Here is a 27,307-nt window from a genome sequence, read left to right as displayed (position 1 = left end):
AAGCTGGAATTCAGCCCAAAACTTTCAGATTGCAGGACGTGAAGTTGAGCTTCACATTCTCCTCGCGTGACTTTGACCCCTGACTGTTTAAATCGAAGCATATTCTTGTGATGGAATGGCTTAGTTAAAGTCTGGACCGAAGTGCAATTGTGAGCGAGAAGAGGAATAGGCAAAATACAGAGCTGGTAAAAACAAACTATAGACTTGGATCTATAACATAAGAAAAAGATGGTTCTGCAAAGTTTAATCTTAAGGGGTTAGCTAAAGATAAATGCATGCCACAGTTTCAGAGTTTTATTTGTAACAAATTAAAAAACAAAACATTTTTTTGAATAGTCACTTGGATCTAAATATTTGGTGCAATAAAGACAAAATGCAGCCATGTTCCAGAAACTTTATTTCAGCTGACTCGGGATGCTGAATCTTTACTCAGTCTTTTTTCACAATACTGTTCCCTTTCTTTGAAAACAAAAGAACAAATACAACATAAGTTATGTACAAAAATAAAGCATGTAAACAAAAATCAATTCATGCACAAAGTTACAAGACGAAAGCTTATTTGCAGAGGGCCCCTATTAATAACGTTTGCTTCACTATTTTGCAATTGATGGAAGAATTATTTTTTTCTTAATCTGGTAAGAATCCAGAAGCCTCACAGCCAGTTCATTTATTTACCACATGTTAATGAAGAATGGAGTAATGTTGGTCAGGAGGCTGCTGGATCCATGCAGTGCAAAGAAAGAAACGGAAAGAAAAGTAAATCTGTGCCAACACAACAGTGGTTCAGTCTTAAAATGCACTCATACCTTCTCAAAGTTCTTAACAGATACATTTTTAAACTAGTTATTGTTAGCAATTACAATCATTCTGTGTAACCAGTCAGACTAACATCTTGAAAGCAAAACAATGGCTTCAAAAGCATAATTTTGCCATTGTTATGGACTAATACTGTGGCGTTTGATAAATAAATTTAGAGACAGAACAGAATACCAATGTGGAACACATTACCTTGTCATCTCTTTAAAAGAACAAAACAAGACATGAAATATAGAATATTATTTAACTTTCTCCAGGAGCTGCACCAGACACGTTTACCGCAAAAGTTTCAAGTGTAAGCCAGCTGACTCGCAGAAAAGGCATAAAGTGAAGGCAGATAAGACGAAAAGCAACAGAAAAGGTGAATGAATATGCAAAACCATACCCAAGAGTTTAACAGAAACAGGTAGCTGACAAGTCTGCCACATATCGAGTTAGTTAGAAATCACTAATATTGACTGATAAAGTAACCGCCTCACAAGCAACACGGTTTCTACACTGGGCTGACAATTAATATGATGCACATTGTCTTGTACCAATTTTAGTGTTTTTGCAATAAAATTTAACACTGTCTGATTGTCACCTTTTTAATGCATAAAGCACATGTTGGTTCCAAAGCGTGTATTTTGACCTAAATTGCCTTTTACACCTGTTTTTTGGTGAATAACTTTTAATCAGAGTTCACCTGTAGTGTGGTCCTACCTCATTAGGGATTGGACACCCAAATATTATTTAGTAGAGTAGCAGTTGTAGTGCATTGCAGAGACAGCTGACTTGGTCATGTGAAGCACTGAAATATTGTAGAGCAATACATCACACAATATAAGACACTTAATTCATTATACAGTGTATGTACATTTCTGTTCAAAAAGCTCATTTTACTGGCGGTACAGTAACTTTCTTTTGGACTTTGTCTTTCAGCTAAGATGCTTTCAAAAAAAGTAATTGATAATATTCCAAACACTTTACAGGCTTTCCACATCTGTCTTTATCTCCCTCCTTATTTGCTGATTGCGTTCCTACATTGCCATGGTGGTCAGGTGCTGATGCAGACCCTTGCGGCCTGCGCCCGCCCCTGGGTGGCCGCCTCCACTGCCATGGCCGCAGTATTCCTGCAGATTTTGGCGCAGGGTAACTAGTGCAGAGCCTAAACAGGCACGATTTGGTGCCAAGACACCGCCAGGCAGCTGGAACAGGACGGTGGCTACCCCGGCCATACCGTCCTCTGTGGGCTCTAGGGTTATGGGCCCCACCTTGAAGGAGGAGTAGGAGAAGCCCATGAGCTGTGAGAGGAAAGGATCAGAGCGGCAGAACTGCTGGTAGCCAGAGTATGTAGATGGATGGTGATGATGGGAGGACTGGGTGCCTGCAGTGGTGCTGGCGTAATGATGGGTGTTTAAGTAGTGCAGTGGTAGATGCTGTCCGCTGTTGCCTCCCCCACTCAAGGTGAGGTGATGATGATGGTGGTGGTGTGCTGTAGGTCCGGAGCCTGGGTCGTGTTTATAGACCGGTCCCGCTCTGCCCCTCTGGCCCACCACCACGCCGCTTAACTTGCCCGTGCGGGCGTGAGCGATAGATACGGTGCTGCCCCCCACCCCGCCACCCGCTGTAGGTAGGTAGATGAGCTGAGGCTCCTCCGGTTCAAGGTAAATGGTGAGTTTAGCGAAGGGTCTGGAAGCCATTTTGGTCATCTCCTGAATGTGGCGACGCTGCTCCCGACGGAAGTCCAGGAACTGCTTGACCTTCCACAACAAGACACACACAGACAGAAAGAGGAAAAAGCAGGAGAAGAAGACGGAGAAGAAGACGAAGAGGTCTATGTGGGCCTGGTCCTGTCGCACAAACAGCAGCCCCTGGGACTCGCCCTGTCTATCATCTGTTCCCACGCCTCTGAGAGCGATGTAAAAGCGGCTGGATTTCAGAGAGTGCACCTCATGGGGAAAGGTGATGACCACGCGGTCCCGAACTCTTCGGACGATCAGCACCGTCTGAGGCTTCCACACGGTGATGTAGGAGATGAGTCCCTCAGCTCGCTCCTCTCTGATCTCTCTCTCTGCTCCCGGCTGTTTGGCTTGCAGCTGCAGGGGATTGTGGGAGAGCACGGGACCTCCCAGGTTGGACGAGGCGTTGGCGAAGACTTTTATAGGGGAGGGAGGAGAATCTTTATCTGCCCCTGCAGCTGTCCCTCGACTTGCTGACTCGTCCTCTATCTTAATAGTGTGAATCCCCGTGTAACGGTCCACGTCTACAATAAAGGTGTCGTGCGAGTTGGAGACATAAACCTCCACTTCTCCAAAGGTAACATCAATCGTGACCCGGATGTCCACATTTGTAAACTTTGGCTGAGCAGCAAAGAACACGGTGCGATCCTTGGGCAGGTTGCGAATGGTGGGGTCATGGAAGCAGTTTGTTTGGGACGTGGGGTCAAAGCAGAACTCCGAGTCCACGTTAAACTGTCGGTAGCACTGGCGCCCGTTCACTGGGTTCCCGTTGAAGGAGTCTTTGCATTTGGCACACTAAATGGGAGAGCGAGACAAAATGTGAGAAAAAAATAAACAGTAACAGCAGAAAAAGGACAGATGTGACATAGATCTCCATCTTCTTGTACAAAAACATATTTGTCGTACTTGTTGCCTGTAACAATCTTTTCGATCATTCTGAGGGCTGCTCAGGCAGGACGAGGTCTCTGTGTTGTTTTGGCATGGGCAACCACTACCATCGGGCTCACATGTGTCGGCATGGCCATTACACTGACATCTGCAATAAAAAGAAAACATTTGCAACAAATAGCATTTATAAAGGAGCAAATATTCTTTGTTTTTTACATATGCATGTCAGCTTTCTGTCTTTAGGCACAAGAAGATTTCTGCTGCCTTGGTAGCTTTTTGGTTGCATCTAATCCAGATAGAAAAACACCACAAATTGCTTTGAAGAAATCCCAAATTACTGTTTTATGCATTGTAGGTTATGTTCATGTTTGACAGGCCCAGCATTACACTCACCAATAATAACAGTGAGACGTGACTTATATGTTTTCTAATGGATAACAAAACTTCTTAAAGAGTGCCTTGTAAAAGTATGAACACCCTTGAAGTTTTTTAGAAGTTGTCATGCTGTCATACTCTATCACTGTGATTTTACATTCCAAATTAATACATAAAGAAAAATTATACATGAAACTACTTCCTTTTGATGCTACTTGATTACACATTTTTTATGTGGTGTGATCTAAGCTGTTCTATAAAGGAAACAACAGAGCGTAAACTGCATCATAAAACAGGTGAATGATAGATTATTAAGACTTTCAAAGAAGTGTTCTTCAGGAAGGCAGAAATTCTTTTATCCCCAATAAAAGTTTGTAAACTATGGGTTACATTTTACTTCAGTCATTAGCAACTTTGTCTTGGTCTGTAACATGAAATTTTAATAAAATCTATTGAACTTTGTGGAAAATGTGATTAAAAAAGCTATGAATACTTTTTCCGAGCATGGGGTGAAAGAGGTTTTTTAATGGTAATAAAAAGTGAATCTATTGTCTTTTGAGCACCAAGCAGTACTCACTTTTCACACTTCCCATTCAGTAAGAAGTAGCCACGACGGCAGCCTTCACACTTGTCCCCAACACTGTTGTTTTGGCAATTCACACACACAGCATTATTTTCTGTGGGACCTTCAAACACCCATTTCTGAATTTGATTCAAGGATACAAAGAGAAGGAAAAAGTAAGAACACTTATTGGTGTATTTGTTTTCAGAGACTGAGAAAAAAGACAGGAGAGTTTCAGAAACATACCTCAACGGCATCTACAGGGAAGTGATGAGGGTTCTCAAGGGCTTTATTATATTGATCCCGGGACAGACATACCATGCCGTTTCCCCGGCAAAAGTCACGACATGGACGACAGCTGCCACCGTCTACTGCCGAGCCTACAAACAGAGGCTTGCATTTCTCGCAGTGAATACCCTGAAATTTAGGCAAGAAAAATATTGATCATTACTGATCATAAAAAATAAAAATAAAAAAATGACAGTGTGTAGATGTCAGACTTTTATTAACACTTACTTGAGTGTTATTGTGGCACTCCAGACAAATATCAGGTTTGTCAACGCTGGTGCAGTTGCTGTGCTTATTGCATTTGCACTCAGAAGAACAGTTATCCCCAACAAAGCCAAAGTGGCACTGGCAAACCCCCGGGGACACGCAGGTCCCGTTAACGCAGCCCTGTGCGCACACCGGCTCACACTGACCAGAAACCCTGAAGGGAAAAAACACAAGAGATTGAGATATGGTTAAATATATAAGGTTACGACAAGGCAAGGTATGGTAGCCTATAACCTGAAGTTAATGTCATGCTGCACTGATGAATACTCTCACCTCTGCACACCAAATCCTTGAACTAGTGCCAACAGCAGGACAGCCTGACATATTTTCTCATTCATATTGTACATCCAAAGACATGCATATTTCATAAAACAGAGGCATGCCATATGTGAAATATATTGTATATTTATTTGAGATAGGAGGATTTGATGTTTCACAATGTGCATTTTATGTAAAGGTAATTTTATTTATATATTGTTACCCATTTTCAGCAACAAGGCAATACAAAGTGCTTTACAGGAATTAAAAGGAAATACAAACAAAATAACATACCAAAGGAAACAGCAAAATAAGAAAAGAAATCTAATGTTGATCTAAAGTATGTAACCATAAGTATGTAACCATAAGCCAGGTGCTCCTGTTCAGGGTTACTAAGTATTTCTATGTATGTATTAAGTTGAGCAAAAATACATTTTTAGAAAAGCTGTCACACATAAGATAAAAACAATGAGACAGCAGCTTTACTGACAGCTGTTCATTACCCATTAAGTATGTAACCCTGCTTGCACGTGCAGTGGTAGCCCTCAGGTAAGTCGTGGCAGTCCTGAGTGCTGTTGCAATGGTGATGACCGTTGGCACACTCATCCTCCTCTGGACAATGCAGGAAAGACCAAGTGCTGTTTCTCATGGGGCAAACACCCTCACTCACACCTGGAATGAGATCACTAGTAACAGTTAGGCAAACTGCATTGAACATTACTTATTTTGTAACATCTTGAAAGATTGCTTTTTGAATTCTTCAACTGAAAATTATTCTCACCATCAACTCCTCCCTGTAAGCAGCGCCCAGCTCCATTGCCTCCCCCAGAAGCACACCAGCCACACTGAGGCCTGGTGATGCACTGGGAGCACTGGGTGAGCTGGGAGCACTTTGGAGAGCAGGAGTCTCCCCCAGAGAGAAGCCGGCCACACTGGCCCGCTTCACAACGAAGAGGCACAAAAGATGGACTCATGCACTGAAACATAGAAAGACGGTTTTGTTGAATATTAGGATTATTTCAACACAATCAAAGAAAGGTAAAGCTGTTAGATTTTACCTGCTGCAGCGCCATACTCCACAAACAGTGCTGCCAGCCCCCATCAGAGCCCCTAGAGCCCAGACAGAGGCTGCAGTTATGCAGAGTGTGACATGGAGGAGGGCATGGGAGAGGCGGAGATGACTCCACCTGCATGGGGGAGACGTTGAGCAGCGCATAGCTGAAACACGTCCAGTCGTAAGTGGGGTTCACACTCAGGATTCGTCTTGTTTCACCTGAAGGAGGAACACACTGCATTCAGTGATTTGGTAGAACATAAACATAAATGCCTTAAATCTGAATTAATTACAAATATTCAGCTATACATGTGGAACCTCATATCCTCAACAAATAAAGGTTTAACAAACCAGTGTTCAAAAGCACCTCTAATCAATGTAGAATAAGTCAATGTATCACAAGTCTGAATGACTTTTGTACTTTCAAAAAAAGAAAAAAAAGAGATATGTAAGACCTTTCTTATTACTTCCACAAAATATGTTAGTATTGAAACATTAATAGAGGTTCGAGGGGTTTAAATCAGAGGAGTTCATATGATTTGCCATGTGGGCTAAATTTATGTTAAATGTATAGACTGCTTGCAAAAATAAACTTTTCTTATTTAAACATTTTTTAAATCAAAAATGCAAACATTTCTTTTTATTATTCTACATATATACAAACATTCAATATTTTAACAATAAGAAGGTAGCCTGATTTTAGTCAAATAAGTAAAATAAAGAAAATAAAGATTTTATTCTGTGAATTTCTTACCACCCAAAGAAATTTAAAGTGGCCATTTATTACCATTCTTAAACTGCAGCCAGAGATGTAAAATATTATTACAACAATCTGAAATGTTAAATGGCTCACAAACTGCACTTTGAATACCCCTGGTTCTGGCATAATTGACACTTAGTTTTTAAACCCTCCTTATAAAAGTGACTTTTTAATTATTACTGGTTCTGTTAGTCAGAAACTTGAATGTCAACAGCAACCCAGAGAGTATAGCTGATTTTTTTTTAAGTTCTTCACATAATGTAGCTCATGCCAATTCACCATTGATTCCACAATCAAAAAAGCAACAGAAAAAAGTTACAAGTGCAACTAATAAGTTTTTTCCCACCCAGTGCTTAGACCATCTTCAAACCAAGATGCCCTTGGGAATTAGCTTATATTAACAGCTGCTACTGCATACAGTAGTTTAACAGCTATTAAATAAAATAGCGATTTCTGTCAAATGAAGCTTGTGTACCTGTGCGTTTGAACTGGCGAGTCCACATGCATTTTCCAGAAGCCGTACACTTAGGGCAGTCTGAAGCCTCGCAGCTGGTCTCAGTGCAGTTGCTGGACAGGAAAATCTCTCTCTGGTTGATGCGACAGTCATGTTCCGATGTACAGCTGACAGAGCTACTGATGCAAGCCCCTTCTGGACAGTTTGTGCACCACTTACACTGTAAAGCAGACTGGAAAAATAAAAAAAATGATTTTAGTTTCCTGAATGTTTTGTTAATCAGATTCTGTAAAATAAAGTATGATACCTGAGGCGGACTGGAAAAAGTCTTGGGATGCCGAGCAAGGCATTCGCTACAGGTCTTAAGTCTGCGGCACTGATCTGGCAGACGAGGAGTCGGGGAGCAGGTGGAATGTCCCAACAGGCAGCCAATTCTGGGGACAATTAATGTTTCAGGCATGCTGCATTAATTATAGTAGCTGCAGATAATTTCAAGCTTGGTTTATAGTCTGTGTTACCTCTCTGCAGCATCAGAAGAAGTGCAGGTACCCCTACACCACACACAGCTGCCTGTGGTGGTGTTGCAAGCCTCTGGTGTGGGCAGGACGGCACAGGGGTCAGAGGGCACGGTCAGAGTAAGGAGTCTACCCAGCGTGACACCATTGAAGCCACCAGATAGGAAAAGACGACCACCCCAGGTTGTCATCGCGAGAGACACAGAGCGATTGACTGGATCTCCAACAACTGAAACTGAATGACAAATGAAAAACTATTAGTCGATAGAATATTATATTTTGAAATGAAGCAGCAGCTTAATATTAAGAGAATCACCAGGATGTATCCAGGTGTTGCAGTTGATCTGGTACAGAGACACAGAATTACTGTAGTCTTCTGCTTCTGTCCTCCCCCCTACAATCACCATGGTGTCTTTGATCAGCGCAGCAGCGTGGAAGAAACGGGACAGGGGCTGTAAAGCAAACAGATAATACATCAGCACTGCATGAGGTGGTCAAATCGCATATAAAAACATAAAAACAAGGCTAACTTGTTACCTTTTTCCCCTGTGAGGGAACCAGGAGAGACCAGGTCAGGTTGGGGTAATACAGGCTGTAGAGCTCGCCTGACGGCTCCACTGTCTCCACATGAAAGCGATAGCCTCCAAACACGTAGATGGCATCAGTCTGCTCATGATACACAGCTGAGTGGCCATACAAACCTGACAAAAGGGAATGTGTAGCATCAGATTTCTGAGCAAAAAAACACATTAGCAACATCCATCTACATTTCCCTTGACTATTCTATACATTTTCATAACAAGAGCCTTTTGAGATTTTAAACGGAAGGTTCATCAGTGGATGTATGGTTATTTAATGTGAAAAAATAACAGCTATGAAACCTGTGGGTGGGGTTCCGGTGTGGGGGACAATTGTCCAGTTCCCTGAATCAGGGTTGAACTCCAACAGATGATGGTTGAAACCGTTTTCAGGAGAGTAGCCTCCGATCAGGAGAACCGAGGAGTCCCAACGTACAGTTAAAGTGTGACCGGCCACCGGGGGCAGCACTGAGCTCTGTCAGACAGGGGTCAACATTGGATTTCATTTAGACATTTTTGTTCCCCGCACAAAGAAATATTCTAAATCCATGATAAAACAACCGCTAACCTTGTGTTCTCTCCAGACCAAGCTGCTGAGATTGAGACTCCAGGTATCCATGGCAACACCACTTTGAGTGATACCGCCTACCACTAACATTAGGCTGTGACCACCGTCATGGCTTCCAGAGTCCAGATCATAAGTGTTAAGCAGCGCAGCAGCATGGTGATAGCGAGCGCTAGGAGTCGCCGAGTCATCTACAGAACTGGTCAACATCTGGGTCCAACGATGCTCCGACAAAGAATATCTACACCAGACAGAGGGGGACTTGCTGTTATACAGACAAACTGGACAGGAAAGAAAGCACCTAAAAAAGTCAAACATTAAGCCTCTCTGAGTTCTGCGATTTTATCTCAGGTTATTCCATCCCACCTGTACACATTGCCAAGAATGCCGTCTGACAGAGAAAGCCCCCCGTACATCCACAGGTTACCCTGAGGTCCAGCTACCAGAGAGTGTCCCATCCTGTGCAGGAACCTATGGGCCTGTTTCTGTAAAACGGAAGTGCTTGAATGTCAGAATAGATTTGTAATTCATGAACTGCTCCAATTGGAAATGTAACATATTTTGATCATATTTGTTTTAGGACCTACCATTGTCAGTTGTGTGTCCAACAGAGTCTCCCAAGTCAAGCTGTTGGGATCCCGCAGAACTGAGCAGTCAGAGCCGGACCAGCTTTCCGAACACACACAAACTCCCAGAGACTAAAGTACAGCAAATAAGGATAGTTAGATATCCACAAGGACTAATGTGAACAAGTTTATTTGTTCACATGGTAACATAGAAACAAAACTGTCTACATCTAAACTGTAAAAACAAAATTTAGTCCAGTTCTCCAAAGTTAATTAAGTTAAAATAAAATGTTCCCACCAGGAAACTTACTACATTACAAACTCCTCTTTCTTCTGTTGCTCCACAATCCTGGGGACACATGGGTCGGTCACAGTACGGCCCCCCAGATCCTTGAGGACACCGGCAGAGCCCACCCTGACACTGGGCTCCACCTGCACACACAGCGGACCCCTCTTCATCCTCATCAGAGCTCTGCTGACAACGTCGCACCCAGAAAGACGCATTGAAGCCTTGAGGTTTGTTTGAAGAGACGTTGGCTTCAAAGTAGACTGAGATCACACCTAGTGTTCATAAACAAGCAACGTTGTGAAGTCTGAAGGTGCATTGGGTGCCTACTCAAAATTAGACTCAAAATTAGACACTAAAAGGGATGAGTAACATTTACCTGAGGTGGCCTCGACTGTGATTGGCTGAGTCCTTGTTGTTCCGCAAAACGCTCCAATGAGGTTATGATCAGAACGCACGACTCCATTGGGCAGAAAACGAGGGAGGCCATCGAACACGTAAACGTAAGAATTCTGCAAAATAACGCACATGTTTTAAAAAGACACAAGTTAATGTCACAGCAGCTCAAAAATGTCATTATTAATTATTAATCCATGAGTGGATTAATAACAAAGTAACACTGGTTCTCACTTTACAGTAAGTGTGGGAGTCTGGGTGTAACGTGAGCGCTACTGGGGGGCAGAGCTGTTTGGGCTTGCAAGGTCCAAGCTTCTCAGTGACAGATAAGACCCAAAGACAGTGAGAAAGTCCTCCTTTCCCTTCTGTGCCACTTCGCCATCCCAAAGACGAAGACAAGGGGATGGTTGAGGAAGAGGTGGAGGACAACAGGACGGAGCGGCCCTGGCACTGACGGTAACATGTGCCGTTGTTCCTGTTTGTGGGAATATTCATTTAGCCGAGTTTGTATTTATCCCATGAAATTGGTTTTGTTTAGACAAAGAGATGAAAAGTAAATGATTCTTACCGAGGGTCTCCATAGTACCCAGGAAGGCAGGACTCACAGTGCGGCCCCTGAGTGTTGTGGGTGCAGTAGCACTGGCCTGTCAGGTTGTGACAGTAGCCTTGGAGCGGGTCGCCATGTCCGTTACACTCACAAGGAACGCAGCCGCCACCTCCAGCCAGGGCGGAGCCGAAGCTCCCTGGACGGCAGTGTTCACAGTGAGGGCCTGTAGTCCAGTCTGAAAGACAAGCAAACAACTGTGAACAAAGTGTGAACACACTGAAAAGTTGCCAGGAAAATACTGGCAACTGTTTAAGACATAGAATGAGCTAAATAATGGCCTCACCCTGGCATTCATCACAGATCCCAGGCGCAGTGATACAGGTGGAGTGGAAGTTGCAGCCACAGTCTACGTCGCATTCAACACCACTCAGAACCAGCGTGGCAGGGTCGGACGTCCAGCCCAGAGAACATTCACACTCAAACCGTGGGCTGCCGCTACACTGGCCCTCACGGCATTCATTATAACAGCTGGGAAAGCGGAAAAATTTGATTTGAAATTAGATTTGCAAACTCAATCATAATTTAAATCATATAAATACCAAACCCATCAGATTGAGATAAAGAAAAAAAGAAAACAAAACTATGTTTAAACAGAACTCTTACGTCTGGTTGCAGTGCAGCGTGCCGTCGCCGGTGTATCCTCTCTCACAGTGACACTCGTACGAGGTGGGAGTGTTGATACACGTAGCAAAGGGATGACAGTTATGAAGACCCAGCCTGCATTCCTCCACATCAGGACATGTGGGGTAAGACCAGACTGCATCTTTCTCCTCATCATCGAAGATCTCCATCTCCATTTCCATTTCCAGGGGTCTGGGTGGGGCTGAAGTTTGAGGTTCAGGACTAAAAAAAATAAATGAATAAAAATAAAGTTATATCAAGACACAACTGGACAGATTAAAATTTTCTGGTTATTATTTTGAACTGCTTTCAAAAATAACTACTATAGCCTGGTAATATTTAAAAAGTATTACTAAAAAGACATTTTTAGCGTAGTAATGAACTCTAACAACTTATTCCAGGTTAACACTTCACTGCGATAAAGGCAGCTTGGAACATGACTCATCAAAGTATAATGAGTTCATTTACTTTGCAGCTCGAGCTTCAGCCACAGCCACACTGCAGTTATACACAGATGGATCATCCATTCCTGCCCAGTCTCCCCTCAAACACCTAAAACAAGCACAGAAAAACAAAAAACACATGACTTTTCGCACACCTATGATTAAAATTAATGCAGAGTCTATTCCACTTCCACAAATCTAATCCTTTTTTCACAATAACATCTCCTATTTATAATAGGCCATTCTTACTTTCCAATTGTGGGATTGTTGTAGTCACCACACCAGCCACACTGAAATGTTCTCAGGCACTCTGTGCACGTGTTTAAAGCTGAACACTGCTTACATTGAGGAACCGAATGGACACTGAGGATCAAGAAGAGAACAAATCAGTAAACACACAAGTTAATCTCACATACGAAATATTCAGATATGCGTCGAAGAGGTGTAAATACGCAAATTACGTTCAATTAGAAACTAATTACAAAGACATTATTCGATATTATGTTGGGTGAGTAGTAAATCCAGCAATTGCTCAAGATTTTAGCTGAGTGTCTTTGTTTTACCTGTCGTACCAGTCCCTGCACTCTCCGTAGGGATATTTTGTGAGGTAGGCAGCAAAGTAGAAGCAAGCTTGGGCAGATTCACACCATGCACACTGACTGGAGTTGGACAGACACTCACTGCATGTATTTCTCCTTTGAAACAAAAAGTAGAAATCCATTTGTGATAAATCACAAATTCCAGATGAAATTATGCAATAATTTATATTTTAGTCTTTCTGCTCACTGGTTGCAGACTTTAGGACACCCGTTTGAGTCGCGGATGGATCCCTCCAACCTTCCTCTACGGCTGCACTGAAAGTCGCCTTTCTTGCTGGAGTTAATCTGCCACTCACAGTAAGGGTCCTGTGGGCCAAAGTTAGATCGCAATATTATAAAAATATCTAAATTATCTACATATTTGCAGAAGAGTCAGCCACAACAGCAATGTTCTGTAAGGTACCATTTTGTTTCATACCTGAGTACATGCAGAGCAATCTCTGTAATCCTCACACAGAGTGCAGTGCTGTGGTGCCAACAGCAGATGGCGCTGACTGTCTCCTTTGCCTTCGACCATTTCTGTCTCGGGACAGTATTCCAGGTCTAGGCTGTCTCGCAGCAGGCAGCGGGACAGAGACGGACACCAGCCACACGACTGGTCAGACAGGCAGGCCAGGCAGGACATGTAACCCGAGCAGGAACCAGAGCGATACGGCTCTAGGAACAGGAAGGAAATCTCCTGGAGGGGAAGGATATTTGGTTTTTAATCTACCTTAGCAAAATGAACTTGTGGAATTTATTTGCGTAGAATTTTACAAGAAACACAATCATTCCTATAGTTACAGGTTTTACAACATTACTGGTCCATGAAAGTTGAGGTATTAATAGTACTTACACTCCCTCCAGGCAATGTTCTGTTCCAGATCAGGGCCATCTCACTCGTCTGTCCAGAGCCAGAGTTGTTAAGGTAGCCTTCGGCTTGAACGAGGTAATGGTTCCCTCTGGTCAGGTTGGAGAAGAGTCTATTTCCATCTGGTCGGACCAGCAGCTTCAGCTCCTTCTCCTGCTGGGCTGCCCAGCGACCCACCACCTCCTTCAATTGGACAGCAAGTTAATTAAATCCTATCATTTTATAATTCAACAGAATAGTTTACATATTCGTACATTTTTGCATTTTGTTACATTACAACTTCAAACCTCAATGTATTTAAATGGGACTGTATGTGATAGGCCAACAAAAAGCTGTGCATAATTGTAAAATACATTAAAACATTAAGGAATAGAAATGCTTTTGAAATGCTCAGTATTGTTGTTAGCCAAGAGAGCAAAACTACACACAGGCATGTAAATATGACTGTAGCTTTCATAAAATATCACTTGTACAGCTGGGCTTTATATAAAACGCAAGTCAGAAGTTAAATGAGGCCAGTGCTGAAACTCTGAAGTAAGCATAAGGAAATTTGTTACCATTTTAAAGAACCACCATTTTATTTCTACGTTTAGGATTTAAAATAAAGAGAAACATAAAATTTTGCAAAGTGAGGATGGATCTGTGGCATGGAAAGTTTCAAATGCAAATATTGCAAGAGTGAACTGAAAAAGAAAAAAATGTTACAAACCCGCATTTGTTATTAGATCTAAATTATATTTATTTGGTTCTTTTTCATTTTTAGCCAAACTTACTAAGAGCCATTTGTGGCTCCAAAGCTGTTGTCCTTACCATTTGGGTGGAGTTAGGTCCTGATGCCACTCGAGCCTCAAAGTGGAGCCTCTGGATGCGAGCCCATATGAAGACGGTCTCTGTGGGAGGAGGTGCAGGTGGAGGCCCTCCCCACAGGGGGTGGATGAAGCCCTTGAACTGTAGGGCCACATCCATTTCTGTGGTGGGGCTAAGAATGATGTTGGTGCTGCGGAGGATGGATACCTGGCGGAGGGGTGAAGCGGATGGAGGATAGTGGAGGGGTGGGTGGAAGTGGAAACACATCAACAGAAGCACTATTCTCTATAAACTGCTCCACATGTGTGTAACTATTTGGGATAAAGGCATGTCTATGCAAAACAAAGAAAAAAATAAAAATAAAAGAGTTCAGTATAACTATAGATTATAGAGGTGTTATTATAAAAAAAGTTGGAGAACAGCAGATGAGTCACAGTCTCAAAGGAAGGAAGGAGGATTAGGTGTAAACAGAGAGGGAAGGAGTTACAACCACATCCAGAAGAGTGAGCAGTTGAGATTTAGACTCCGTACCTTGTCAGGCTGGGAGTCGTTGCGGGGGTGCTGGAAGGTGAGCAGGTGCAGTCCCGGGACATAGTTCTCGGTGCGACAGGAGTGGAGGGAGGTTAGGAAACGGGTACGCTCCCCCCACCAGCCGTACGCCCCTGAGATCTGGTCCACACGGCACGCACTTCGCTCTGTGAGACCGAGAGGGAGAGGTCAGCACACAAGTAACACATCTGACCTCTTAAAACTTTAATTATACAGCAGTTTCTTATAGTTCACTACTGTACTGAAATGTAAATTTGTGACTTTTGTGTGTTGTGCTTTCTGGGAGTAAAATGACGTGATCATACACCGTGATTGGACAGACAAGCCAAATCAGCATCTGAGCAGCCTGTCCAATCACAGTTGAGCGCTGTCAAGTTACTGAACTCCACCAGAGCAACACGATCACACAGAAGGCTCGTCCCTCCCATGTCAGCTCCCAACATCTTTTAGTTCCCTCTCTTCTGCCCTCCTTCCTCCCTTCTTACGTCTCACCTGACACTGGCAGGCAGGACTCGTTCTGAACACACCAGCCAAATTCTCCGGGGGCTCGCGCAAGGGAAGCCGGCGTGCCGCTGAACACAAGGCAGGACTGGCAGTCGGACAGGAAGCGAGCCAGGCCCAAGCACCCAGTGCTGCCACACTGTGAGCAGAAAATTCATGTTATACAAAGGAAATATAGACAAGCATTCACAGACAAAAAGATAGAGGAACAAGATTTTTTTTTTTGATGTCTGGTCTGCTAATTATGATTTGGACTGATTCTTATTTCATTTTAAGGATCAAAACACATAAGAGTGAAGAAAATACCCGTTGGATTCTTTGATAGAGCTAATAATTTAGTTGAATCAAACATATGTACAGATTATCTCTGAGATTATCCCCATGGTCAAACTTTATGTCTCCTTGCTTTATCTGATTTTTATTACACTTAATATTAAGCTATAAAAAGTGAAATAAAGGCAAAGTTTAGGTTGATGGATTTATAGATAATTTAATTTTGTGAGTTCTTATTTCTGATGCCAAAAATAATTTAAAAAAATGTTTTAACATTTAGTCTTCTGATCACCAATGAGGCCCAACTGATAAAAGGTTAAAATCTTGTAAAAATAAACAACTGCAGAAATCGTTCTGAGGGAAATGTTACCGGATTGGTGGGCTGGTACTCTCGACAGCGGCCTTCACACCAGCTGCATTCTGGGTTCTTCAGGCACATGCTTTCATCAAGCGCCTCGGCACAAACAGCGTCCTACATTAAAAGGAAGTTGGATTAAATGTTGTTTTTCTTTTCATTCTGTTTCTCTCCAGTTTTTACTTCATATTACTCTATATTAATTTGCTGTCGAGCACTTTGACTCACCCTGTCGCCTTGATCACTACTAACAAAGAGCGGCACTTTGTAAGCCACAAGATCTCCCCGGGAAACACCGCTGTAACCACCAGCAACCAGCAGCACACGTCCTTCCATCACTGCTGCAACATGTGAATACCGCCCCCTCACAGCTTCACCATCTTAGGAAAAATACAAAAAAATGCATGCAATAAATGTCCACAGGTGGTAAAAGCCTATAGGAAGAAAAGAAGAGAGGAAAAAAACAGAGTTACTGACTGGATGACCATCTCTCCCCAGAAGACACCCATTGGTGGCAGCCCAAATGATAGAAAAAGATTTCCTCATCATAGCATTTCTCTTCCTGGTAATGAATATGCACATTTCCACCTGGTGAAAAAGGGCAAAAAGCTAAATGAATACAAAAGAAGCTCAAATCAAACTATTTCATGTTTCCTAATTGTACTCTTTCTCACCATAGACCACCATGTAGTTTCCAATGACCGTGGCAGTGTGGAAAGCTCTCTCTCTGGGCCCAGTGGTTGGAAAACGGGAACGGAAGGATGTCCAAAACCGCCTGTCCACGTGGAAAACGTCGGTGTTGTTGACCCGCACGCTGAACCTTAAGAAAATTTACAAAATGATTAAGCACAGCTATTCTTTGTGGTTTAATATCGGTTTATCATGTTGCTTAATAATCAATGCGAGAATTCAATGCGATGCTTAGTTGTTGTTCTTTTTTACTTTAACTTGAAAAATACACACTAATTTTGACAAAATTTTGAATATGAAAGGTTGCTGGTAGCAGTTCTACTTTTCTCTTACTCCTTAATAAAATTTAAAATAATGCCAAGCGCATATGAGGAGGTGTGTACCTTGCAGTCGTCGGCCTGTGGCCTCCGTAGACCAACAAAGTCCTGGATGGGCTGTGGAACACCATAGAGTGGCCAGCAGAGGCAGGGGGTTTCCCACCGGTGGGCTGAACTGTTTCCCATCGTCCTGAACCGTGTAAACCGAAGCGATACAGAGTCGAGGAAAACATGTCCTCCTCAGTGCGACCTGGTGCAACGGCAGAGGTAAGATGTATTTCTCAAAATATAATCTCAATTTCAGCACACACAGCAATGTGAGGCAGGGATATTGTCCTCACCGCCAAAAATGTAGAGATAGGTGTCGACGACTGCTGCAGCATGATTGGCCAGTTTGGGAGCGCCGCGTGAGTGGGAGAAACCGAGTTGTTGCCAATCATCCTGGACAGGCCGGTACATCCAGACGTCACTGGCCAGGGATCCATTAGCAAGTTCTCCTCCAAAGATAACCATATTACCCATGTACTGTACAGCAGTGTGGGAGTGACGAGCCAGCTTACAGAGGAGAGTTTAAAAATGAGAAAAAAAAATTCAAACATTTCATGCAGACGTTCTATCAGCTTTTGCTTGATCGTACATACATTTTTTTATTTGAATGCAATTAAGTTTAGTTTATTATTGGATTATTTATGGAGAGCTCATGTTCACCTTTGTTCACAAAGCATTTAGTCTGTTCAATTAAAGAGACATCAAGGTGCATATTAATGATGGATCACTTTACACTAAAGATGATAATCATGATTTTAAAAAACAAAATATCACATGTAAGACAGATTTTAAAATGCATTGTTAAATAGTCTCTTTTGAAATATTTAATGTTTACATATTAAAAAAGCACTTACAGGGGAATGACCATAAGATCTGCTTTCCCATTGGTTGGAAGTGAAATTGTACTTGATCAAGTCACCAAGAGCTCTGTTCAGATCAAATCCTGCACATAGAAGAAAAAAAGTATGAAAATAAATTTCTAACAGTGAAAATTATAAGTTCTCATTAGGTTTGTTTTTCATATTAAAAACAAGCCTTAATGTTCACTTAGTGAATGAAGTTACTGAAATAAATGAACATGAATATTCTCAATAATTAAATATGACTGTATACTACAAACAGGACAAACACCTAAAACAAAGATTTAGATATTGCAAAATATCAATGCTTAACACAATATTTAAGACATAATCTGTGATTCAAGTGAAACTATAATAAAGGTAAGAATGAAGAAACAGTAGAAGACAAGTAACTTAAAAGCCTGTGAAAAAATAGTGAGCAAAAGCAGAATTTGCTCTCTGTAAATATTTAATTCCAATTAATGAACAGTGGCAGTGGGTTGCACCAACCTCCAAACAAATACATGGCTCCAGTAGAGGACAGGTACGCGCCAGCAGAGCCTGTCCTTGGAGGTGCGTTGGGGTTTCCCTCACTCACACGCCACCACTGTCCCGGCCCCTTATCATCACGGAGACCCAGCTGACAGCTGTGGCCAAGGAAGCCAGGGTTACACTGACAACGTTCTCCTTTCTGAAACAAAACCAGAAATACGAAACATTTAAAGTCATAAAAACAGAAGGATTTACTTTAGACTTTTTCACTGAATACAATTGAAGAATTGGCTAATAAGAGGTTGTTAGAGTGGTCATAAAATCATGTGCTTTCTTCTTACCTTGTCACATTGTCCATTCAAAGAACAAGCCTGGGAACACAGAGGAGCTGTACATGATGCTCCGCCCCAACCCTGGTGACAGTGGCACTTGGATGTAGAGGAATCACAGCGCCCATGGCCGCCACAGGCTCCAGGACAAACAGAGAAGGTGTATGTTGCATTGAAGCCCAAAAGGTTGTAATTAGCATCACTGAAGAGGTGAATAAGCATCTGGAAGAAGAAAACAAACATATGTTAACATCTGCTACATCTGTATAAAAAAAGAATCCCAGCAAATAACATGTTATTTCTATTCAGTTACCTTGCCAGATTTAGCCTCAATGGGTTCAGGCAAAGAGTTTCCACTCAGACTGGCAAGAAGTGGGCTTTGATAGGAGTCGCCATCGTACACAAACAGATAGTCGTAGGTACACTCTGTGTCCATAAAGGTGAAATTTAACACAATTCGATGACCGTTGCTGGGAGCTGAGAGAGAGAAGAAAATATTGCTCAGTCTAATACTTGGTAATGTAAGAGTCTTGCATGAACGCTTCCACCACATCCAACCCACAACCCAAAAAACACAACCACAAGCATCACAATTAAAAAATTAATACAAGATTCTTTTTTTTTTTTGTTTACAAATAAAAATCTGAGAAGTCTGGCCTGTTGATGTATTGTATGGAACAGGTTCTCAACTGGATTTAGGTCTAGACCTTTGGGTCATACTAACATGAATAGGCTTTGATCTAAACTGCAACATTGTAAGTATTTTTGCAGGAACAAACAGGGTTTCTTCCACAAATCACTCTGTTCTTCACTTCCTTCATCCATTGTGAATGCCTCCATCACATAAATATCAAAATTAAGCTGTAATGTCTCAAAATTTGAAACAGTTCTAGGTCTATGATTACCTTTTCCTATGGAGTGTGTAATGTGACTGATAAGCACAACAATTTGCATCAACTCTACCTTTGATAAGCCACTCGCAGTTCCCATTAACAGAGTAGTTTCCCGGTCCGTCAGTCACATAACCGGGAAGCCCCCTCAGCACCTGCCTGTGGCCCTTGCAGTCCCCTGCCTGGCACACAGGTGACTCAGCTGACAGGAGGACCACCAGAATGACAACGGAGACAGGAAAAGGGGAGGCCATCTCTGGCACTGCCTGAAAGGAGAATGCCTTGTTTTAATTTCTATCAAAACATGATACACATACAGTAAGTTTGGATTTAGATTTCCTTGATAAAGATCACGATCCACCACAAACTTAAGTCTGGATAAGACAGCTGACAAATGAAAGCCATCATCAAATATGAGGTGTGAAATATTTAAAGGGGTCCTGAAAACACCGTCTTGATTGCGCAATTTTGCCGATAATTTTGCCGGATATCAGTTTGCGTCAGAACGCTCAGCATTACTCTGGCATTCACAAAAATATACGAACAAACTCCCATATTTGCTCTTCAAGACGCACAGGCTTCTGGAGGAAAAAAAAACTATTTTTATGTAGCTACATGCTAACCCTAGATGCAACAACGGCTATAACGGGCTAAAAACAAACAAAAACGCAACGAGAAGCCTCACACCTCCCTCCACTGCACAAATTTTACCCATAAAACAGAGAGAAGGGTTCATGAAAAGGATTTCTAAAAAGGAAGAACTCTGGAGACTATCATAACAAGGCTATCGGGAAAGGTGTTGCTAAGCTAGCCGACAGAAAACCGTTAATTACCAGGGGCCGTCTTCGCGTTGATTATAAAATTTTTAAGACCATACTTACCAGTTCCCGTCTCTTTGATTGCATAATGAGTTACATTGTCGAAGGGTATTATAAGGCAAGCAGCCGCATGAGTCGACCTGTCCTTTTTGGCGAAACTAGCTCGACTGGCTAACCGCAGCGGAGCGTATATCGCTGCAGAGAATAGAGGCTGCAACACGGAGCTCTGTTAAATCCAGATGCGTCAGTGGCCGCAGAGAACCCTTGCAGTAATTACGTTGTTATGATATTCGATGCTCTTCTGTAAGGGAAGCCAATCGCCCGGCTATGGAACATCTCCACCACAAACCCACACTACGTTTTTAAACGCCTTTACCCTGTCAGCCGCCTGGTATAGAGCTCAGTGCCATTGTTTTGGTATTTATGGCTGGGTAGCTGTGGCCAGAGGTTTCCAGCACAAAGACTGAGCTGCAGGTTGCTTGTAAAAGCACTGCCATCCAGTGGAGATGGAGGACAACGTTCAACATCTGGACAGAAGCCTTGTTCACTGCATTAACAAGGGATTTAATGGATTAAGCAACGTTTAGTTTTTAAAAGGTCAGATTAAGTTGTGCAACAAAGAGCCACACAGTGAGTCGAGAGCAGTTTGTTTATGACACTGTCTTGGATTTATTGATAAGACTAAACATCTATTTATTTCAGTTATTTCACAAAAAATATCTTGAAATTGTGGCATGCATTTGTAATAACTTTTCTTTACTTCGATACTCATTAATCCTCTGCAGTCATATTTCCATTCAGATGGCCCCTAATTAGTAAAGAGAATCTGCCTGTAATTCAATCTCACCGTAGGGGCCCTTGGTAAATCTGGAGATCCACAGCTCAGCATATCAACACAATTATTGTGTACTTTACAAATCCAGCCTTTATGGATGACTGACAGGAGAAAGATGCTGTAGGAAAATAAGCCACAGTAAATCCTTCTTGCATCAATACACATATCAGGAAGTAACATATGGAAAGTGCTCTGGTCAGAGAAAACAGATAAAATGATTAATGAATAATTATTCATTGGTTAGAATAAATAATTCTAACCATTTAGAACCATTAGATCTAAGTTCAGTTCTAAAACCATTTGAGAATCTGTGGCAAGCTTGATTAAAAAAAAAAAAAAAAAAAAAAAAAAACTATAGCAGATCTTATGCAGCCATTGTGACTAAGATTGAGTCCAAGAAGAATCGGCTCGATTCAGTTACCAGAATTTTAATGTTGATAGACAGACATCAGACTTGTGACCGTAATTGTAGTGAAATGTGATTGTTCAAAGTACAGACTTCAAATCAAGTTAAACTTTTCAGATTCCTATTTGTAAAACAAAACATTGTCTATTGGTCAGAATTATTTAATTGCTTGTGCTGGTCTATCACATAGAAAGCTTCCATTGTAGTTAACATGGAACTATATGAAAACATGCTTGGGTTCTTTTCAGACTCCGGCTTCCTCCCAGTGCAAAAATATGCGTGTAGATTAATTTGTCTCTTTAAGATTACCCTCAGATTTCAGTGTGTTAGACTTGTCCAAGGTGTAGTTTGGCTCTAAGAATGCACCGGCAAGAATAACAGCGTATTTAAAATGAATGGATGAGTAATTTTAAATTATCAGTGCTAAAATCAATTGTGAAGCCTTTAATAATGTACCGATTGGTGAAAATATTGTCATCCAGAAAAGAAGGGATCATGAATCCAGAGGAACAGTCTGTATTTGTCCTTTAATGAGATAAAAAGAACATTTTAAAACATAATAGTGTAAATTTTAACAAAATGTGAAAAAAATTATACCAAGAGACTATATAAAGAAAAAAATATGAAGAGTAAGGTAACTTATCATAACACTCGTGTATTTTAAAATACATTTGAAGCATATTTTAGAAAATTGAAATATAATTAGTATGAGACAAAACCCAGTTCATTGAAGTATTAGATAACATTTTCTGCATTCTGATTCATTTTACTCTTCTGTTTCTGTACATCATAGTCAGGTGAAAAAGTGAAGAACACGAGCTTCCTAATACAATCAATTCTGATCAAGCTAACACAGACGTTGTTTAACAAAACCACCACTTAAAAAAAAAAACAAAAAAAACCCAAAATGATTAAAATGAAATTAAATCTTGAATCTGCCAAGATTTGAAACGCAGAATTTTGATTAAAAAAATAAAGGAAAAAATATCTAAGGATTGAAACAAACACCAAGACGAGTAAAAAGGCAAGTATGCAGTTTTGAATTGGCAAAAACACAAAAACAAAACAGATATTGAAAGCTAAGTGTCTTCTTAGCTTTTAATATGCAATTATAGTTAATATGGTCACTTGTTCATTTTCTTACTTTTGCTGCATAATCATTTATTTTGAAAAAGGCCGAGGCAAAACTGCTTTTCATTTTTAACAAGAACCTTAAACAGCGAGTTTTACTTTACACACAAAGAAGGGATCATGAATCCAGAGGAACAGTCTGTATTTGTCCTTTAATGAGATAAAAAGAACATTTTAAAACATAATAGTGTAAATTTTAACAAAATGTGAAAAAAATTATACCAAGAGACTATATAAAGAAAAAAATATGAAGAGTAAGGTAACTTATCATAACACTCATGTATTTTAAAATACATTTGAAGCATATTTTAGAAAATTGAAATATAATTAGTATGAGACAAAACCCAGTTCATTGAAGTATTAGATAACATTTTCTGCATTCTGATTCATTTTACTCTTCTGTTTCTGTACATCATAGTCAGGTGAAAAAGTGAAGAACACGAGCTTCCTAATACAATCAATTCTGATCAAGCTAACACAGACGTTGTTTAAAAAACCACTTAAAAAAAAAACAAAAAAAACCCAAAATGATTAAAATGAAATTAAATCTTGAATCTGCCAAGATTTGAAACGCAGAATTTTGATTAAAAAAAATAAAGGAAAAAATATCTAAGGATTGAAACAAACACCAAGACGAGTAAAAAGGCAAGTATGCAGTTTTGAATTGGCAAAAACACAAAAACAAAAACAGATATTGAAAGCTAAGTGTCTTCTTAGCTTTTAATATGCAATTATAGTTAATATGGTCACTTGTTCATTTTCTTACTTTTGCTGCATAATCATTTATTTTGAAAAAGGCAGAGGCAAAACTGCTTTTCATTTTTAACAAGAACCTTAAACAGCGAGTTTTACTTTACACACAAATAGGTTCTAAACAAAATTCTTAATTGTCATCAAAATCCAGTTGATGCAAGATTTAGAAGTAAAGCATTACGCTTGAAGATGTCTGGCATAGTCTAAAAAACATTTAGCAGCAATAGCAAACTAATCTCAATTTTCTTTAATTCAATTCAGATTTTTTTCCCATAGCAATCTTATTTGGTAAGGTGTACAGACACTAACTTTGCATCAAAAGCTTTCTTTCAATAAATTTAGAGTTAAATTCATCCAACATTTGATCAACTTGAATCTTTTTGTGATACTTTGGGGAGGAGGCCGCTCATGTGTGTACAGCTATTTTTCCAGGAACCAGAACCATAGGAGTAGTATGAAGCCCAGGCCCAAAAATTGGGAATATTCTCCCTTCAAACTTGTGTGTAAGAGTGACCAAGTGCTTCTCTCTGCCCGAATCCCAGAACGACACCTCGCCCTTATCCATATTTAGCTTGATGCGTATTTTTTCAGGACCTTGCGGCACCATTATCTCTGTACGCTTATCAGTGTGGACGGTATACACCCCTTTACTGAGCCCTAGGGCCCACACGCCACGACTTGCGGAGACCGTGAACTTCTTTTTACGGGTCAAAACCTCTTTGCACACTCCCAGGATCCACTTGGGGTTGTCACCGACATTGACGTCCCATTTGTGTTTACCAGTTTTGTATCCTTCAGTCGCCATGACGAAGACGATGGGATCAAAGCGCTCTGGATTGTCAGGAACGGTCATCCGCTCTGAGCTCTCCTTCATGGTGGTAAGATCAGGGCTCAGGGACAGCCACGGGGAAGCTGTGTTTGGGTCGAGCACCACTGGATCTGCACAGACAACGAGAAACAACATTTCCTTCAAACAACTTGACGGATGTTTCACTTCCTCCCATGGTTTTTACTTGAATAAAACCCAAATTATGAAACTATGCTTACAGTATTTGATATGATCCTTCATGTCTTTCCATATGTTGAAGCCCAGAGAGCCAACATGCTTCCCCATGTTTATGAGGCAATCATAAAGAAAGGATGGATCGGGTTCAACCCACTGGGCTCTGTAAAAGAAATTAATTTTTTTAAAAACCCAAAACAATCAAATGTATTTGTGTTTACATACTGAGATTCCACCACATATTAAGGCCATGACTTACTGTCTTTTTACATTCTGGAAATTCTGTAATATAAAGAAAAACAGCAGAAAGGGTAGGAGTTGGAAATTAGCCTTGAAGCAGGTTTTACAATAAAAAATAAAAAAAACTCGAAATGAGATGGCAAAACAAGCTGCCTCTGTTACCTTCAGGAGGGCCAAATCCTCATTTCCCATCTCTTTCTTCATCGTGTCAATGAGGCCCTTTAATTCTTTAATTTCCCTCTCTGTCTCCTTAATCATTCTCTGCATAATTTCGATCTTTTCCGTCTCATCAATGGACAGAGCTTCCAGTCGTTTGGCTTCTTCCTGGTGAAGCACGATGTGGAGTCGCTCAAATTCTGCCTTGATCAGTTTCTCTGCTTCCGAAGCCTGATGCTGTGATGAGTCAAGAGAGAAAAAAATAAAACAGTGTATGCAATTTGTTCTGTTATCGACAATGGAAAATTGTAGAATTACAATTTTTACTTTCGTAAAGAAAAAATATCACTTAATTCTAACCAATCTGCATCTGTGTCAGTCTAATTCGTTTTGTTATGAAAACCGTTTTGTCTGAGTCTTATGAATCATTATTCAAACTTTTTTCCCATGAATTGTAACATGAGCACCGTGACAGTAACCTTACCTTGACATACTCCATTGCATTGCTAAACTTCTTGGTCATTTTTTTGTGCAATTCCACTTTCTTTTCAAAAATCTGAACTTTGAAGCTAAGCTCCGTCTGAAAAAGCACAAAGAGAACAGCCTTTAGTAAAGACATAAATATTATGTTTACTTCAGTTTAGACTCACTGCATCTTAATAGATATAATCTAATTAACATCAAGATTTAGAATATTATCAGTGGGCCAGTGGTGGTGGCAGAATGTCTTGATAAAACTATTTATTAATAAATTATTACAATATAATCGTTAGAGTAAACAGGGCCTCAGAAATCATTGGGTTAGGCCGGATTTGGCCCATGGGCCTTCAGTTTAACACAATGTGCTCCAGAGCAACAAAATATGCCCGCGCATGTAAAGGAATTCAGCTGAACAGGTCTGAATTGAGTATTACTCCAGGCAGTTTTTACTCCTGTTAAACAGGTTTGTGTACCAGGATGATTGCCTCAATTATTATTTTTAGGTAAAAGATAACTGTAGCAAAGCCTCATATTTGCCCATTTTCTTAATTCTTCTTTTTCATCTGTGCTTCCATCATTCTGTGTCTTTTGGTAAAACTCAAGACTAAATATTACCATATAATTCATATTCTTAACACTGAGGATATTATTCAACAATTATTAATCTCCTAACATTACGTTGCCATATGAATATTGCAATTGTTAAATACTCTGCAGTTCTAATGTACTTTCATCTTCTTTAAGTTCGAGTAAAAATCAATATTGTTTTTCACACTTATGCACATTTGAAAAAAAAAACCTTTAGGCCTTAGTATACATAAATGGAGAAATGACTATATTGTCATTCCTCCGTTTATTATGTCTTGCAAATTAATTTAACAGTATATTATAGAATAGTAATCCACGTTGTCTGAGCTTCAGTAAAGAAAACAGGCGATTTTACTTTGCATATGGATGTGCCTTCTTTCAGGGACCACAGCCTATGTCCGACGTGCTGGGAGACACAATCCACGCAGACCGGCTCCTCGTCCTTCTCACAGTACAGCCCCAGCGGTTTCAGGTGCAGGTTGCAGAGCTCCTCGCTGAGTTGGACCTGGACGGGCCGCAGACTGTTCTGCTTGAGGAAGCTCTCGCAGGCGTCGTTGAGGGCTCGGTTACTGATAGCGCTGCCCTCCACGTAGGGAACTCTGCAGACGGGACACGTCCGGTTGTTGAACTGCCAGCTTTTCTGCTGACATTCCCGACAGAAGCTGTGGGAACACGGCAGCAGGACAGGGTCCTTGAAGATCCCCTGACATACAGGACACGTCAGGTCCTGCCGGAGAGGCAAAGTGTCCTCGAACATTTCCTCCTCCATGTTCTCAGGCTTCTTGATCCCAACCAGTTGTTAGGCCCACTTTTGTTTTCTTTTAAGCCACGAAGACTCACCCGACTTTCTTTCAGGTCAAACAGCCCCAAACCTCTGTTAAAACAATAAAATAGTTATTCCATGGACAGAGAGGAATAACACAAGTAAGGTTACAGCGCGAACTAAGTTTGTCTTACCGCTGGGATAATCCGTTTCCGGGTTCTTCTTCCTTCTTCTTCTTTACTGCAATGGCGGATCACAAGCAATCTTTAGGTTCATACCGCCACCTATTGTACATGAATAACATTAACTTATATTAATTTTTTGTTGTATCAAGAAGATAAATAAATAATGCTTCCCTTACTACATACATTTACTCTTGATTTTCTTCAGTGTCCAATATTCCTTTAAGACTCCATTCATGTCATGTCATTACTATTTTCCTAAATCTCTCCCAATAAATGTAGAGCTTATATCATTAATGCACAACATTGCTGTGAATCGTAATAAAAAGAAGGAACGAAGTTGTATATTTCAAAACACCACCCTCTCGTGGATATGGAGGTCTTGAAAACTAA

The 27,307-nt window shown here is 40.9% G+C and overlaps 2 protein-coding genes across 3 annotated transcripts; both read right to left on the bottom strand.

Annotated features, from left to right (window-relative positions):
* Nucleotides 1–379: 379 nt before the first annotated feature.
* Nucleotides 380–20,845, bottom strand: megf8 (multiple EGF-like-domains 8). Its single transcript, XM_055047646.1, has 44 exons — nt 20,441–20,845; nt 19,633–19,825; nt 18,983–19,146; nt 18,682–18,891; nt 18,359–18,539; nt 17,864–17,952; nt 17,303–17,516; nt 17,028–17,211; nt 16,629–16,774; nt 16,432–16,542; nt 16,183–16,334; nt 15,970–16,071; nt 15,318–15,465; nt 14,808–14,971; nt 14,280–14,483; nt 13,455–13,652; nt 13,038–13,298; nt 12,807–12,925; nt 12,584–12,715; nt 12,270–12,383; nt 12,046–12,129; nt 11,560–11,799; nt 11,240–11,424; nt 10,918–11,131; nt 10,584–10,824; nt 10,333–10,465; nt 9,978–10,228; nt 9,689–9,799; nt 9,468–9,586; nt 9,105–9,342; nt 8,840–9,011; nt 8,496–8,659; nt 8,275–8,410; nt 7,962–8,193; nt 7,751–7,877; nt 7,465–7,675; nt 6,234–6,448; nt 5,957–6,152; nt 5,679–5,847; nt 4,879–5,071; nt 4,609–4,779; nt 4,378–4,502; nt 3,444–3,573; nt 380–3,332 (listed from the first exon to the last, which is right to left on the bottom strand). Exons 1-44 carry the CDS (start codon nt 20,462–20,464, stop codon nt 1,836–1,838), a joined length of 8,664 nt encoding a protein of 2,887 aa, XP_054903621.1. The 5' UTR covers nt 20,465–20,845; the 3' UTR covers nt 380–1,835.
* Nucleotides 20,846–22,126: 1,281 nt separating this feature from the next.
* trim35-28 (tripartite motif containing 35-28) lies at nt 22,127–26,973 on the bottom strand. 2 transcript variants are annotated; one of them, XM_055048076.1, is made up of 7 exons: nt 26,927–26,973; nt 26,325–26,843; nt 25,386–25,481; nt 24,908–25,138; nt 24,765–24,787; nt 24,550–24,668; nt 22,127–24,441 (listed from the first exon to the last, which is right to left on the bottom strand). In XM_055048076.1, the coding sequence occupies exons 2-7, from the start codon at nt 26,736–26,738 to the stop codon at nt 23,909–23,911; spliced, it is 1,416 nt and encodes a 471-aa protein (XP_054904051.1). In that variant the 5' UTR covers nt 26,739–26,843; nt 26,927–26,973; the 3' UTR covers nt 22,127–23,908. The 2 variants fall into 2 exon arrangements, with proteins under 2 accessions (XP_054904051.1, XP_054904050.1); XM_055048075.1 differs by lacking the exon at nt 26,927–26,973 and having other exon boundaries at nt 26,325–26,920.
* Between the last annotated feature and the right edge of the window lie 334 nt (nt 26,974–27,307).

Source organism: Poeciliopsis prolifica, unplaced genomic scaffold, assembly GCF_027474105.1.
Source record: "Poeciliopsis prolifica strain line A6 unplaced genomic scaffold, Auburn_PproV2 SCAFFOLD026, whole genome shotgun sequence".
Classification (NCBI taxonomy): domain Eukaryota; kingdom Metazoa; phylum Chordata; class Actinopteri; order Cyprinodontiformes; family Poeciliidae; genus Poeciliopsis; species Poeciliopsis prolifica.
This window is presented reverse-complemented; position numbering and strand designations above follow the sequence as displayed.